We start from the raw sequence: 12,479 nt of genomic DNA, 5'->3' as shown, positions 1-12,479 counted from the left end.
TGCCCCCTGAGAAATGACCAAACTGGTTTTATGCTAAAACAACGGAGACTAATCTAATAAGATTGTTTTTGAGCTTACAAGTGGGGTCTGACCACAGGGGCAAAACTATTACTAGAGGCGTATTTGATTTGCAGCATGGTGATTTGAAGTCCTAAAAGCTTTTGGATTGGGAGAAAAATTCTTACATTGAAATCCATCCTTTAAAAGGATCAACCCACGTGTATACACAGAAGTAATATTATGTCAAAGGAAAAAGACAAGGATGTTCTCTGTCACCTCGGGTGGTTGGCCTTGTCACAGAGCCATTAGCCGAGAGGGTATGAAGCAACAAAGAAATTAAAGGATTTGAGTATGGCATTTACTCTGATGCTGATTTTGCTATACAGATCAGTTACATAGAGCCATACACGCTTTCATAAGTGACTAGCATATGCATATTAATCATGTGTGTAATGGCTAACATACATATACAAGTCTCTTATGAAAGAGTGTAGGGCTCTATGTAATTGACCTGAAGCAAAGCTGGTCAACGGTCATGATTTTATTTCACCATCAGCTACAGCAGGCCACTTTTTATTTGAATCTCACTTTGCCACAAGCTTACTGGGTCTCTCTGTAATAAAGTATAAATGTACATATTTTATGGTTGGTTACATATCTGTTATTTATATGCAAAAGGGATAATGGTTATTAGATGCAGAAAAGGATACACAGTGATCTTCTCATTCAATGTATGGAATTATATAGGTGACGGACCGGACCTTACCACCATGCTGAGGAGGAGGGGGGGGGGGGGAGGGGGTTCTTGCTAGTCACAAACAGTTGGCTGAAAAAAAAAAAACTACTGGAGGACACACCACATGTGCAGGCCCTTCCCAGCTGTAGAGCAGTAGCATAAGTGCCCAAGCTGTACTGCTAAGCTGAGATTGGGGTTTAGCGAGCGATGTGGGTGGAGTTTATCCGGCTGATGGGGTTAGGGCTTAGCTGTACAATGGGAGTGGGACTTAGCAGTGCAACTAGGGCCCTAGAAATGCCAAGTCTGCCCCTGCTTGCTGTAGTAGCTGCTTTGCAAGAATTTGTAGAAGTAATTTTCACTGCACCCTTTTATCTGGTGACTATTTCTTTATTGTTTTGGCTCATTTTAAAGGGAAACCATCACCTCATAGTAATCCAAGTGGAGTGTCAGATGTGCGCAGGTTTCCCGATTCAAGCTCTAGGCAGGGGAGATGAAATCTCACCTGGCTCTCTCTTCTCACATGTGTGTTGGCGCTTCGGGAATAGGCACACACAGTACAGCCCTGATGTTTGCCAGGGCAGAAGTTGGTACTGTTCAGCCCTTACAAGCATCAGGGCTGTACTGTGTGTGCGTCAGTTCCCAAAGAGCCAATGCATGTGCAAGAAGACAGGGCCAAGTTAGATTACATCTCCCCTGTCTGGCCATATCACTCAAAGCTGGCAGGGGGAGGGGGTCGTCAATAAGGAGCAGGGCTTTCTATGAAAAAGAAATACCCTAATTCATTGCACCAAGTAGCTCATCTGCATATCACAAAATCACTGATTTCTCAGGAATGCAGGCAATGATCGGGATGGGGGAACCAGTGTTTGAATCAGAAGACCTGCACCCATCTGACACTGCACTTGGATTACTATGGAGGTATGTGGTGACAGATTTCCTTTAAAGGGAACCTATCACCACAAAATGCAGTTGAATCTGCAGGCAAATCTTGTAACTTATGCATTTAAACCTCCGCTCTTTTAATGCATGAGTCGCGTGGGTGGTCCTCCTCAGTAATTGACCGCCTTCTCTGTATGCACAGTTAGCTGTCAGTCACCGAGCAGGACCACCCACATCACTGCTAAGCATAGAAAGAGCAGAGGGTTTAAATGCATAAATTACACGTTTTCCTGCAAAATTATATATATCAATCTTCTCAGCTCCTTCCGCCCTATAACATGCTTCCTGCATTTTGTGGAGACAGGTTCCCTTTAAGTTAAAAGTTTTTAAGTTGTTTTCAGTGCAAGCAAAAAGCAGGCATCCAACTAGACTTCTCTACTCACAAATGAGTTAATCTGGAACTCTTCTGTATGGCTGACTACATGAGAGAAAGACATCAGTACATGCCATCGTACCACACTACACATATTTCTGATATATTAGTGTAGTGACAAGGAACTTTCCAATCAATTAGACCATGATTGTATTGATGACGACAGATTCTATATTTATTTTATGGTTCATATAAAGTGCTATCTTTTATATCTCTCTATACCAGATCAGAGTCTGAGTGATCGGTGTGAAGGAGCTACAAGCTTATGCAAGTATGAGGAGGACACACACTGACTACAGAAACGTATTTGGCAAACGGCAGAGAAAAACATTGGCTTCTTATAGTGGAAAAGAATCTTAACGCTTTATATAATGCAGTTGAGCATGAAATGCACAGCTTTTCTTTTCCATGATTGTCTTAACGACAAAACTTTGTTAACTTGGAGGAGTTTAATAAACTGGCCATTTCAATCTTTTCCCCTCAATACATGGAGATTCAATATCATTAAATATAGCAACCATTTTTAATGTCACAGCTATGGACACCGATAAACGCTGTAGTAATTATCAGTCTGCAGTATTGAATACTTCATTTTCAGACTCCCAGATATTCAGTTTGCAACCTGGTCCTATCTTCATACTTATCTCATGTGGGTGTGTCCCTCTCAGTAATCCATGCTGAATCTGTATGCTCAGGATGATGATGCCATCACTAGCTCTCATACACAAGCTCAGCTTCATTCCTGGACTTAACTACTCTTCTACACCTCATAAGAGATCTATTTTTTCTTGTGCCGACAGATACAAATGCTGAGAGGGAGTGTGACCCCCTTCCTCCCTGCAGAGTCTCCTCCCTTTACACTAATACACAGCCTATGGGATTGACCCCAAACTTTTCAGACTGCCTGGTGCTTTTCCTTCCTACCTACACTGTGATAGAGTACAAGCTTTAAGATAGGGCAACAGTTAAGAGTAGGATGCTTTCCCCCTCTTCACACTATTATTAGCCATTTACAACCTCTTCTCCCTCTCTGCTGCTCATTTTAGGGGAGGCCTTTACACTTAAAAATATCTGACCAATTTGAAGGATGGGCCATCAATCTTAAAACCATGGACAACCCCTTCAAGGTTCTGTAGTGGCAAAGTCAAAGACCTGATTTGAATTCCACTGAACTGCTACGGCAAGACGTTAAACTCTCAGTTCATGCTCAGAAACTCTGTAATGTACATGAAGTAAAAGGATCCTGCAAAGAAGAGTGAGTCAGAATCCCTCCACAGCCATGTAAAAGATTCATTGTAGGCAAGCCAAGGTTGGCACAACCAATTATTGGGCTTTGGGAGCCCTGTTCACATGGGTGATGTTGATTTTGAAGAAATCTTTATCTTCAATAAATGAAAGGATCATTTAAAAAGTGCATTTTGAGTCAACGCGTATTGTCTTTATCTTATATTAAAATTAGTTGGATTATCATTTAATTATGACTTATCAGCAGAAATAAAAGAAATCGTGTGGGGGCAAACACTTTTTCACAGAACTGTATGGCCCCAGTGTCACCAGGGTTCTCCACATGTCTAAAGCCATTTCCTTGGTGAGCATAAGCTGAGGAGCAAAATCCCACACGTGCATACCTTGCTCATAGCAGTCAGCGCTGGATCACAAGCGGAGTCTAGATCTTGTACAAGAAGCTGAATGCTGTTCGATATTACTCTACAAGCACAAAAACACAGTTTAGGTTCTCTGTAAGTATCCAAAAAAATAAAAAAATAAAAAATCTGATGAGCTGCTTGGCCTGAAATTCCAAATCGCACACGGCAATATTCAAGCACTGATGTAAATTTATGATGCGGATTGGCACATTTCATTAAGCATTTGATTTAAAACCACTTTATCTGTAATTTTAACATATTTTTCAAAGACTTTTTTTTTTATAGAAACTAAAACAGTGCGTTTTTGAACTAGATACTGTTAAAAAAGCACCAAATGCTTTAGGATTTTTGCAAGTTGCTCATCAATTATGTGCTTAATACATCTTAACGGGGTTGCCCGGTTTCATGACATCGATTACCTATACGATGATCAATATCACATTGGCAGGGGTCTGACTCCTGTCCCCTACTGCAAGAACTGTGTCCTCTTCAGTGTTTACCTGCACATCTACTTTGTAGCGGGGTGCAGCTCTTCATTTCATTGACTTGAATAGGAGAGGACGAGGTGTCTACACTGCACCGCCTCTATAATGTACTTCATTCCCTGCTGCTGATCGATGTGGACAAGGGACTTGGACCCCACCATCTGATACTGATGACCTATCCTGAGGATAGATCATCAATATCATGAAATCAGACAACCCCTTCAAGGTGATCTTCTGCATTGGAATACGCATACCTCAAGACACAGCAGAACAATAGCCACAACAATAGCAATAAGCAGAACAATTTTAGCTGGCCACACAGATTAATTTCAAAAGCGGTTTTCTTAAAAGGAAACAACCTATATAATCACATCATTTATGTTAAAGGGGTACTCTAAGCTCATAAAATGAAGGCATATCACTAGGATATGTCCTAAACTCCTAACTGTATAAAAATCAGAAGAGATTCTGACCTCTGGCTCCCCCACTGAATGAAGGGGTTTCTGTTTTGCGGTGTCTCCGCAGTCCTTCTCCTACACAGCAGCAGCTGACTACCTCCTGTGCAAGAAAACTGCAGCACAGCTCAATTCAAGTAAAAAACTGTGAAAAACCATGAACGGGCCATGGAACTGAATCACCTTCTTTCTCAGGATCAGTGTGGGTGCCTGAGGTTGGCCCCTCGCCGATCATGAAGTAATGGCAGATACTAGCGATATACCATCACTTCATCAGACTCCACTTAGTTTTGGTGTAACTTTAAATATGTCATAAAGACATATCAAAAGTTTTGAAAACTGAGCCCCGAGACCCCAACGGATCACTAGACCGAAGAGAGACAAGAACATACATATGCTCTGTCTCTCCTCAGAGCAGGAGACGGGCTAGAATAGAAGTCTATGGGCCTGTCTCGATTCAGTCTTCTGCACAATATTCTAAGGACGAGCGGAGCGGAGGCTGAACGCCGCCAGACTGATGCAATCTGAGCGGATCCGCTCCATTCAGACTGCATCAGGGCTGGACGGAGGCGTTCAGGTCCGCTCGTGAGCTCCTTCAAACGGAGCTCACGAACGGACCTATGAACGCTAGTGTGAAAGTAGCCTTACATGTAACCGTATCTTCAGTGGTGGACAATATACCAAGAAAATAAAGTCAAGCTTACGTGCTGAAAGTATCCATCTCTCCGGTTAGATTTATCCTTTCTGTGAGTGTCACATCTACTTTTTCTTTCAGCTTCTCTTCAAGCTATAAAGAAAAATACACAAGAAGTCAACATTATAATAGCAATTATAGTTATATATAAAAAAAAAAAAAAAAAGTCATAACCATGTTGTTTCGGCCACTTTAAAGGGGTTATCCAATTTCTGAAACAGCCCCCTATGTAATGGGCCCCTCACAGGTAATATACTTATCCCGCTCTGTCACTGATGCTTCTCCCTGTACACTGATGAAAACATCTCGGGGGGGGGGGGGGGGGGTGAAGGGAGCAGCCAATAGCAGGCAGGGACGGGGGGTGCGATGCTAGATAGGCTTGTCCCCGTCTGCCATTGGCTACTCTCCCCGACACCAGATGTTTTCATTCGTGTACAGGGAGAAGCAGCAGCGACAGAGCGGGGATAAGTATATTACCTGTGAGGGGCCCGGCACATGGGGGGGCTGTTTCAGAAATTGGATAACCCCTTTAAGGCCAGAGTTAAATAATTTGTTTGTATATAAGGTATATCTTTTTACTTAATTTTATTAAATTACATTTTATTATTTTTATGACATTTATCTTTATTATTTTACACAAGAGGGTCATAGGAGGGCCAGCATTTCACACACCACAACATCGCCAGAGCAAGTGGCGGGTGCAGTGTATTTGAGCGGGGGAGAAAGTGATTTGTCTGGTCACATGACCCTCCATCAGCAACCATTATATAGACAGGACCTGTGAAAGGCACAAAAGTCTTTGCCAACAAGGGGGCATAGCTTATGAAATATAGAAAAGGGAGCAGCAAATCAACATAAGCTATATTATTAGGTTTCACATAATCATCTTACAAACACAATGATCAACCTTAACAAGAAATTGGACAACCCCTTTAAGCTGTTCTACGTTTTCCAAGTAGCAAAGTAATAGTCCCAAATAGGGATGAGTGAACCCCAACTGCAAAGTTCAGGTTCATACCGAACTTTGCAAATGAAGTCCCGGTTTGGGTGATTTTATTATTTTCCGTTATAACATGGTTATATCGGAAAATAAAAGCATTCTTAAGACAGAATGCAAAAGAATATGTCCACTTACGGGTTAACCCCCCAACCCCCCCAAAACAACTCATTGCGCACCTCGCAGGTCCTGCTGAATGAAGATAGAAGAGACTGCTGCATCGCGATCAAGTGGATGAGGAGAGGTTTTTTTTATAAAAAATATTTAACCCCTAAATGGCCATATTCTTTTGCATTCTGTCTTAAGAATGCTATTATTTTTCAATATAACTATGTGATAACAGAAAATAATAAAGTGAACCCGAACTTCCACAGGTTCGCTCATCCTTAGTCCCAAACATAATAGGTGTAAAACCAAAGTATCACATACAAAAGATACTGTATTCAATGTGTGCACCTGTTGTGTGGTAGCCAGACAGTACTCCGCTGTACTCAGAATACTGCAGATTAAGCAAAGTTCTTCTGTGGTGAACTTGGAGACTTCAGAGCCTTCTTTTTCCTTGAGAAGACTACTGATCGTGAGTCCAGTACTACTGCTGCTGGTTCTAGTGAGAAAAGGGGCCAATTAATTATACTGAACTTCCAGCAAGAGATCTAATAAATATTCATAATGTTAAGAAAAACCACAGTCAAAGGTCCTACACTAAAAGGGTTAAATAACCTTAGAAGATAGAACTTCCACTGAATTCGAGTCCACTTCAGTACTCAAGGTCTAAGAACCATGTTGCTTGGATTGAAACCCAAATAAAGGGTCCATGCGCTGTATATTCATGTATAATGAGAGGACTTCTAAACTCCACGATATATTGAGGGACTCCTACATGCTTCAGGTCATGAACCCTTAATGTAGGGGAATGCCAGTAGAAAGATACAAATTACATATTCTGAATTTGTGCCTTTTGAGCTATCCAGCCGTAATAGGAATTTAGGGGGAGGGGGGGGGGGGGTCCAAATTCTTTTCAATTTATCCCCTAAAATGAAAGATACGCCCGAAGGAGGCGGAGCTCCAAATAATTAATTCCCAAAACAAAGAGGGTGATGCTCAGTGATCTGCCATCAGACATATCCCTTGTACATGTGACATTAGTTCTTTTCCAGATACGTCTGTGATTTCGATGGCATACTGAACGTAACAGCACTTACAATGAAGCACTGTCAGATAGCGTTGCAATCGTCAACCACTTCTGTGTGGGTCAGCATTTTTAACACACTTTCTGGCCCATTCCATAGACACATACATGTTAAAAGATACTACTGTATAGAAAACCAGAAAACATTTTTAGGAAGTATACTTTCAAAACATTCCCTTGCTTGATGCTCTCAGAAAACGCATGAGATATATAATCCTACAAACTACAGCAGGGATCAGCAACCTTCAGCACTCTAGCTGCTGTGAAACTATAACTCCCAGCATGAAAATATCCCATAGAAGTGAATAGAGCATTCTGGGAGTTGCAGTTTCTGAACAGCTGGAGTGCCTGAGGTTGCTAATCCCTATGGTCCAGCAGCATTGTGCCAAATGGGAAAAATAAATTAGAAGACAGGGGCCACATACAGTGTGTGTGTGTGTGTATATATATATATATATATTAGCAGAAAGACCCAGCTTCACACTGGTATATTTCATCTATTTCATTTAATGTTTATCTGTTGTTAAAAGATATCGACAGTATCCCCCATAACAGTGACCTCTACAGTACCCCGCCCCTCTAACAGTGAATTCCATAGTCCACCACCCCTTAACACTGACCCCCCCCCCCCCCACAGTGCCTTGCCCCTTTAAAATGGGACCTCCACAGCAGCCCATCCCCTTAACTTTGACCGTAATAGCAGCCCGCCCCTTTAACAGTGAGTTTCACAGCACCCCACTCTCTTGACAGTGACCTCCACAGTACACCGCTCCCTTAAGGCTACTTTCACACTAGCGTTCGGGGCTCTGCTTGTGAGTTCCGTTTGAAGGCTCTCACAAGCGGCCCCGAACGCATCCGTACAGCCCGAATGCATTCTGAGTGGATGCGGATCCGCTCAGAATGCATCAGTCTGGCACCGTCTGTCCTCTGCTCCGCCTGGCCGTGCGGAGGCAAACGGATCCGTCCAGACTTACAATGTAAGTCAATGGGGACGGATCCGTTTAAAGTTGACACAATATGGCTCAATTTCAAACAGATCCGTCTCCCATTGACTTTCAATGTAAAGTCTGGACGGAGCCGTCTGAGCAACTTTCACACTTAGAATTTTTTCGAAAATATAATGCAGACGGATCCGTTCTGAACGGATCCCATCGTCTGCATTATAGGAGCGGATCCGTCTGTGCAGATCCCAGACGGATCCGCTCTGAACGCAAGTGTGAAAGTAGCCTAACAGTGACCTTTTACAGCGATGCCAGCAGATACAGCAGGGGCCCGGCTATCACGGACTGCCAGGCCCCTGCAGTGATTGGGCGCTTGAGTGCCCGCCCGATCACCATGACGTAATAGTACATCAAAATGAGGCAAGACACTTTCCACCATGACGTCCTATGACGTCATATGTTGGGAAGGGGTTAAGGAACATCTGCTGTAAAGTTTTCTGTCTGTGCCTCCGCACTGCAAAAAAATGTAGCGCACTGCAATTTGCGGTCCACAGCACAGGCAAGGCTGGCCCACGTTCGTGTGCATGAGCCCTGAGATATACTACAAACTGTTAGGCTACCCATACACAATGCGGTTCGGCAGTGGACCAGCATGTAGATCATGGTTCCGATTTATTCCAGGCTGGGTGTGTCCTTTGTTAAGGGTGTTGGCCTTTCTTCTGCAGCTCTCTTCCTGTAACTGCCACAGCTTCTACCAGAACATATGGCTGGTGACAGGTTTAAAATGAGTGCGTATGACCATCTCAGTGAGATGGATGGAGAAATGAGGAAAAGAACAAAGAGCAGGTGGCAATATACAGACACATTTTATTGAACGGCTTAGTGGCTTTACTAACTTACTTTTAACCCCTTAAAGACCGGACCTCTTTTCATTTTAGACTTTTCCTCACCATGTTCCAATAGCCATAATTTTTTATTTTTTTTCCATTTGCAGCTATAGGAGTGCTTATTTTTTGTGGGACAAGATGCATTTTTTAATGCCACCATTTAATTTATCATGTCTTGTATTAGAAAACAGTAAAAAAAAAAAAAAAAAAATGTTTAGTCTACAGAGCTGTATAAGGGCTTACCGTATTTTTTGCGTAAAACTGTAGTTCTTATTGATACAATTTTTGTAGTATGTATGATGTTTTAATCACAGTTATTACATTTTTGGGGGGGGGACACAAGATGAAAAAAAAAGGCAAATTGTGTGTTTTTTTTTTTTTTCTGTTACAGTGTTCACCACACAGGAATTTATTTTAAATATTTTAATAGTTCAGACGTTTCCGGATGGGGTGATGCCCAATATGTTAATTTTTTTTATTGTTTATATATTTTTATATGTAAAATTGGGAAAGGGGGGGTGGTTCAAACTTTTAATATATTGGTGGGGTTTTTTTTACTTTTTTTTTTCATATATAACTTTAAGCCCCCATAGGGGCCTAGTACATGGGATCTTTTAATCCCCTCTCCTGTTGACCCTAATAGAGATCTATTACGGCGAATAGTATTTTTACTCACTCCATTGTGAGCTGTGCCTAGTGCAGAGCTCAGCATGGAGAATGCACTGGCAGGCCTGGATTGCTTCAGAAGTGTCCAGGCTGCCATGGCAACTGATCAGAGCCCCACAATTTCACTGTGAGAGCTCTAATCGGAAACCGCATCCCGCTGCCTTCATTCAGGTGCCGCGATCAGCATGGTGTGGTTTTTATTTTTCCAGTATTAAAAAGCAAGAAAAATACATTAAAAAGTTATGGCCCTGAGAACGCAGGGAGCAAAAAACGCAAAAACTGAAAATCGCTGCATCAGGAAAGGGTTAATGAGGGAGATTTATTTCGGAAAAATGGGGGCAAAAAGCTGCAAATTTTTGTGCAAGCCATGTTTCGGGCTGTGCTCGGCACTTTTGTAAAGTGGGCTAAGTGTATGCAAGAGGGGGTGGGACCTAGGCAGCCCTACACATTTATTATAATTTACGCCAGAAAAGTAGCATAAATTATACCTGAAATCTATGCCAGCTTCTAGGTGACGTAGATTTCAGAACTGGCGCATGGATGGCTAGGGATACGCAACAATTATTAAGATGCATGCGCCCCCTGAAAATGTGGTACATCTGACGTCAGCGGACCACAGACTAAAACCAGCCTATAAAACTTCTGCCATTGTGTCCTGATGCTGCTGATAATTCATCCGGTAAGGGCCTAAGGGCTCATGCACACGACTTATGTATTTTGCGGTCCGCAAAAAATATGGATGATGTCTGTGTGCATTCTGTATTTTGCGGAACAGAACAGCTGTCCCCTAATAGAACAGTACTATCCTTGTCTGTGATGCGGACAATAATAGGACATGTTCAACTTCCTTTGCGGAACAGACATACGAAAATGGAATGCACACAGAGTAACTTGTTTAACAGAGTAACTTTAACTTGTTGTAACAGTTTTTTGTTTTTTGCAGACCTATTGAAATGAATGGTTCTACAAACAATCCGCAAAAACGGAATGGAAAGAAAATACGTTCATGTGCATGAGCCCTAACAGGTAGATTTCGACAGTCACAAACCCAACCAGTCATTTCCTCCCTCTTTATGTCTAAACAACCCATGGTCTTATTTTTACAGATGACAGAGTAGCCTCTTTCTTCGTCTCACGTCGAGGGCATATTTGTTTCGGAAGCGGCAGATGTTATTAAGGCGGCGGCAGAGACCATAGTCCAGGTATGCCTTTTTCAGTCCCGGAGAAAAAAAATACATTTTTGGAGTTTCTCAGTGGAAAGGAATCCACTGGTCTCTTGTTGAAAGTTAAAAAGAAGCCTGCATCTTTCCAACTAGCCCAATAGTCCCCACCCTCCCTCGTCTTACCAGAGCAACGATTTATTGGACTGCGCGACTACTACTACATTTAGCAACAGACATCACATGTGTGCAGGAGAACAGACGACTTCCTTACCGCACTGTTATATGTGGGGAATTTACAAGCCAGCTGAGCGGTGAGACATTTATAAGGTGACACACGACTACTTTGTGTCTGTAGCTTGTAACACCTAGAAGGAGCATGCTGTCAGAGTGTCTGACAACCCAGACTTGTGAAATGCTAAGCTGCCAACAAAACCGACAAAAAGAAACAAACATATGAAACACTCACCACTGCCGTCACTACATCTCACGTGTAAGGCAAGAAGACTCCCTCCCAAATAAGAATAGTATGGGTTATTTTCCACAGGTTTTACAGTCAACGACCGGCTAGGCCAGTGAATACCAAACTTATCATCATAGTGGAGCCCTCCAAAATTGGTTCCACTTATGGGGACCACTCAAAAAGTTTAGTGTAGTAACTAAAACATTTCATGAAATTAATCTGCCGTTCCTATAGTTAGGATCCATGCACTTGACCATATTTTCGGTTCGCATTCATGTCCGTTTGGCCGCCCCGCAAAAAAACAAACAAGGTCCTATTCTTGTTCTTTTTGAGGACAAAAATAGGCATTTGTAAAGGGAAATGAGGGATGTACACAGCCGTGTTTTGCGGACCTCAAAAACAGATACGGATAAGGTCTAAGAGCCGAGCCTGAGAGCTATTGCTGCTGCGGTCTTCTGGAGGACCTCCGATTAGACTAAAGTTATTTGGAATGTAGAATTACAGTGCATAAATACCCTCTGACTCTAATCACCCTTAAAGGGGTTCTCTGGGAGTAAGATATTCATTACCCATCATCAGGCCATGTGACAGATGAACGCAACGACATTGGAATAGGAAGGGGCTGCAGCGTCCCCCTCCTCAAACAGCTGATCGGCAGGGATTCCGTCAGTTAAATGACCTATCTTTAGGATGAATGCAAAACTGGAATAAGTTACCTGTCTGTAATGAACAATTCTATATAAGTTGGGGAGAACAAAAAAATTACCATTGGTCATTATCGGAGGCCCCACAGACTGTGTGCTATGTATGTCGGGAAGGTACCCACATGTTAACATTTTTTGAGGATA

General features: G+C 42.4%; 1 protein-coding gene across 2 annotated transcripts in view; it reads right to left on the bottom strand.

Annotated features, from left to right (window-relative positions):
• Window positions 1-12,479, bottom strand: part of VPS53 (VPS53 subunit of GARP complex) — a 148,747-nt gene that overhangs the window by 48,720 nt on the left and 87,548 nt on the right. For both annotated transcript variants that reach the window (XM_044286498.1, XM_044286499.1), the window contains 3 exons: window positions 6,782-6,929; window positions 5,339-5,421; window positions 3,677-3,755 (listed from right to left, as the gene is read on the bottom strand). In XM_044286498.1, coding sequence (XP_044142433.1) covers window positions 3,677-3,755; window positions 5,339-5,421; window positions 6,782-6,929 — 310 coding nt within the window. The remainder of the gene's footprint in view (window positions 1-3,676; window positions 3,756-5,338; window positions 5,422-6,781; window positions 6,930-12,479) is intronic.

Source organism: Bufo gargarizans, chromosome 3 (assembly GCF_014858855.1).
Source record: "Bufo gargarizans isolate SCDJY-AF-19 chromosome 3, ASM1485885v1, whole genome shotgun sequence".
Classification (NCBI taxonomy): domain Eukaryota; kingdom Metazoa; phylum Chordata; class Amphibia; order Anura; family Bufonidae; genus Bufo; species Bufo gargarizans.
Note: the sequence above shows the minus strand (reverse complement) of the source record. Positions and strands in the feature narration are given on the sequence as shown.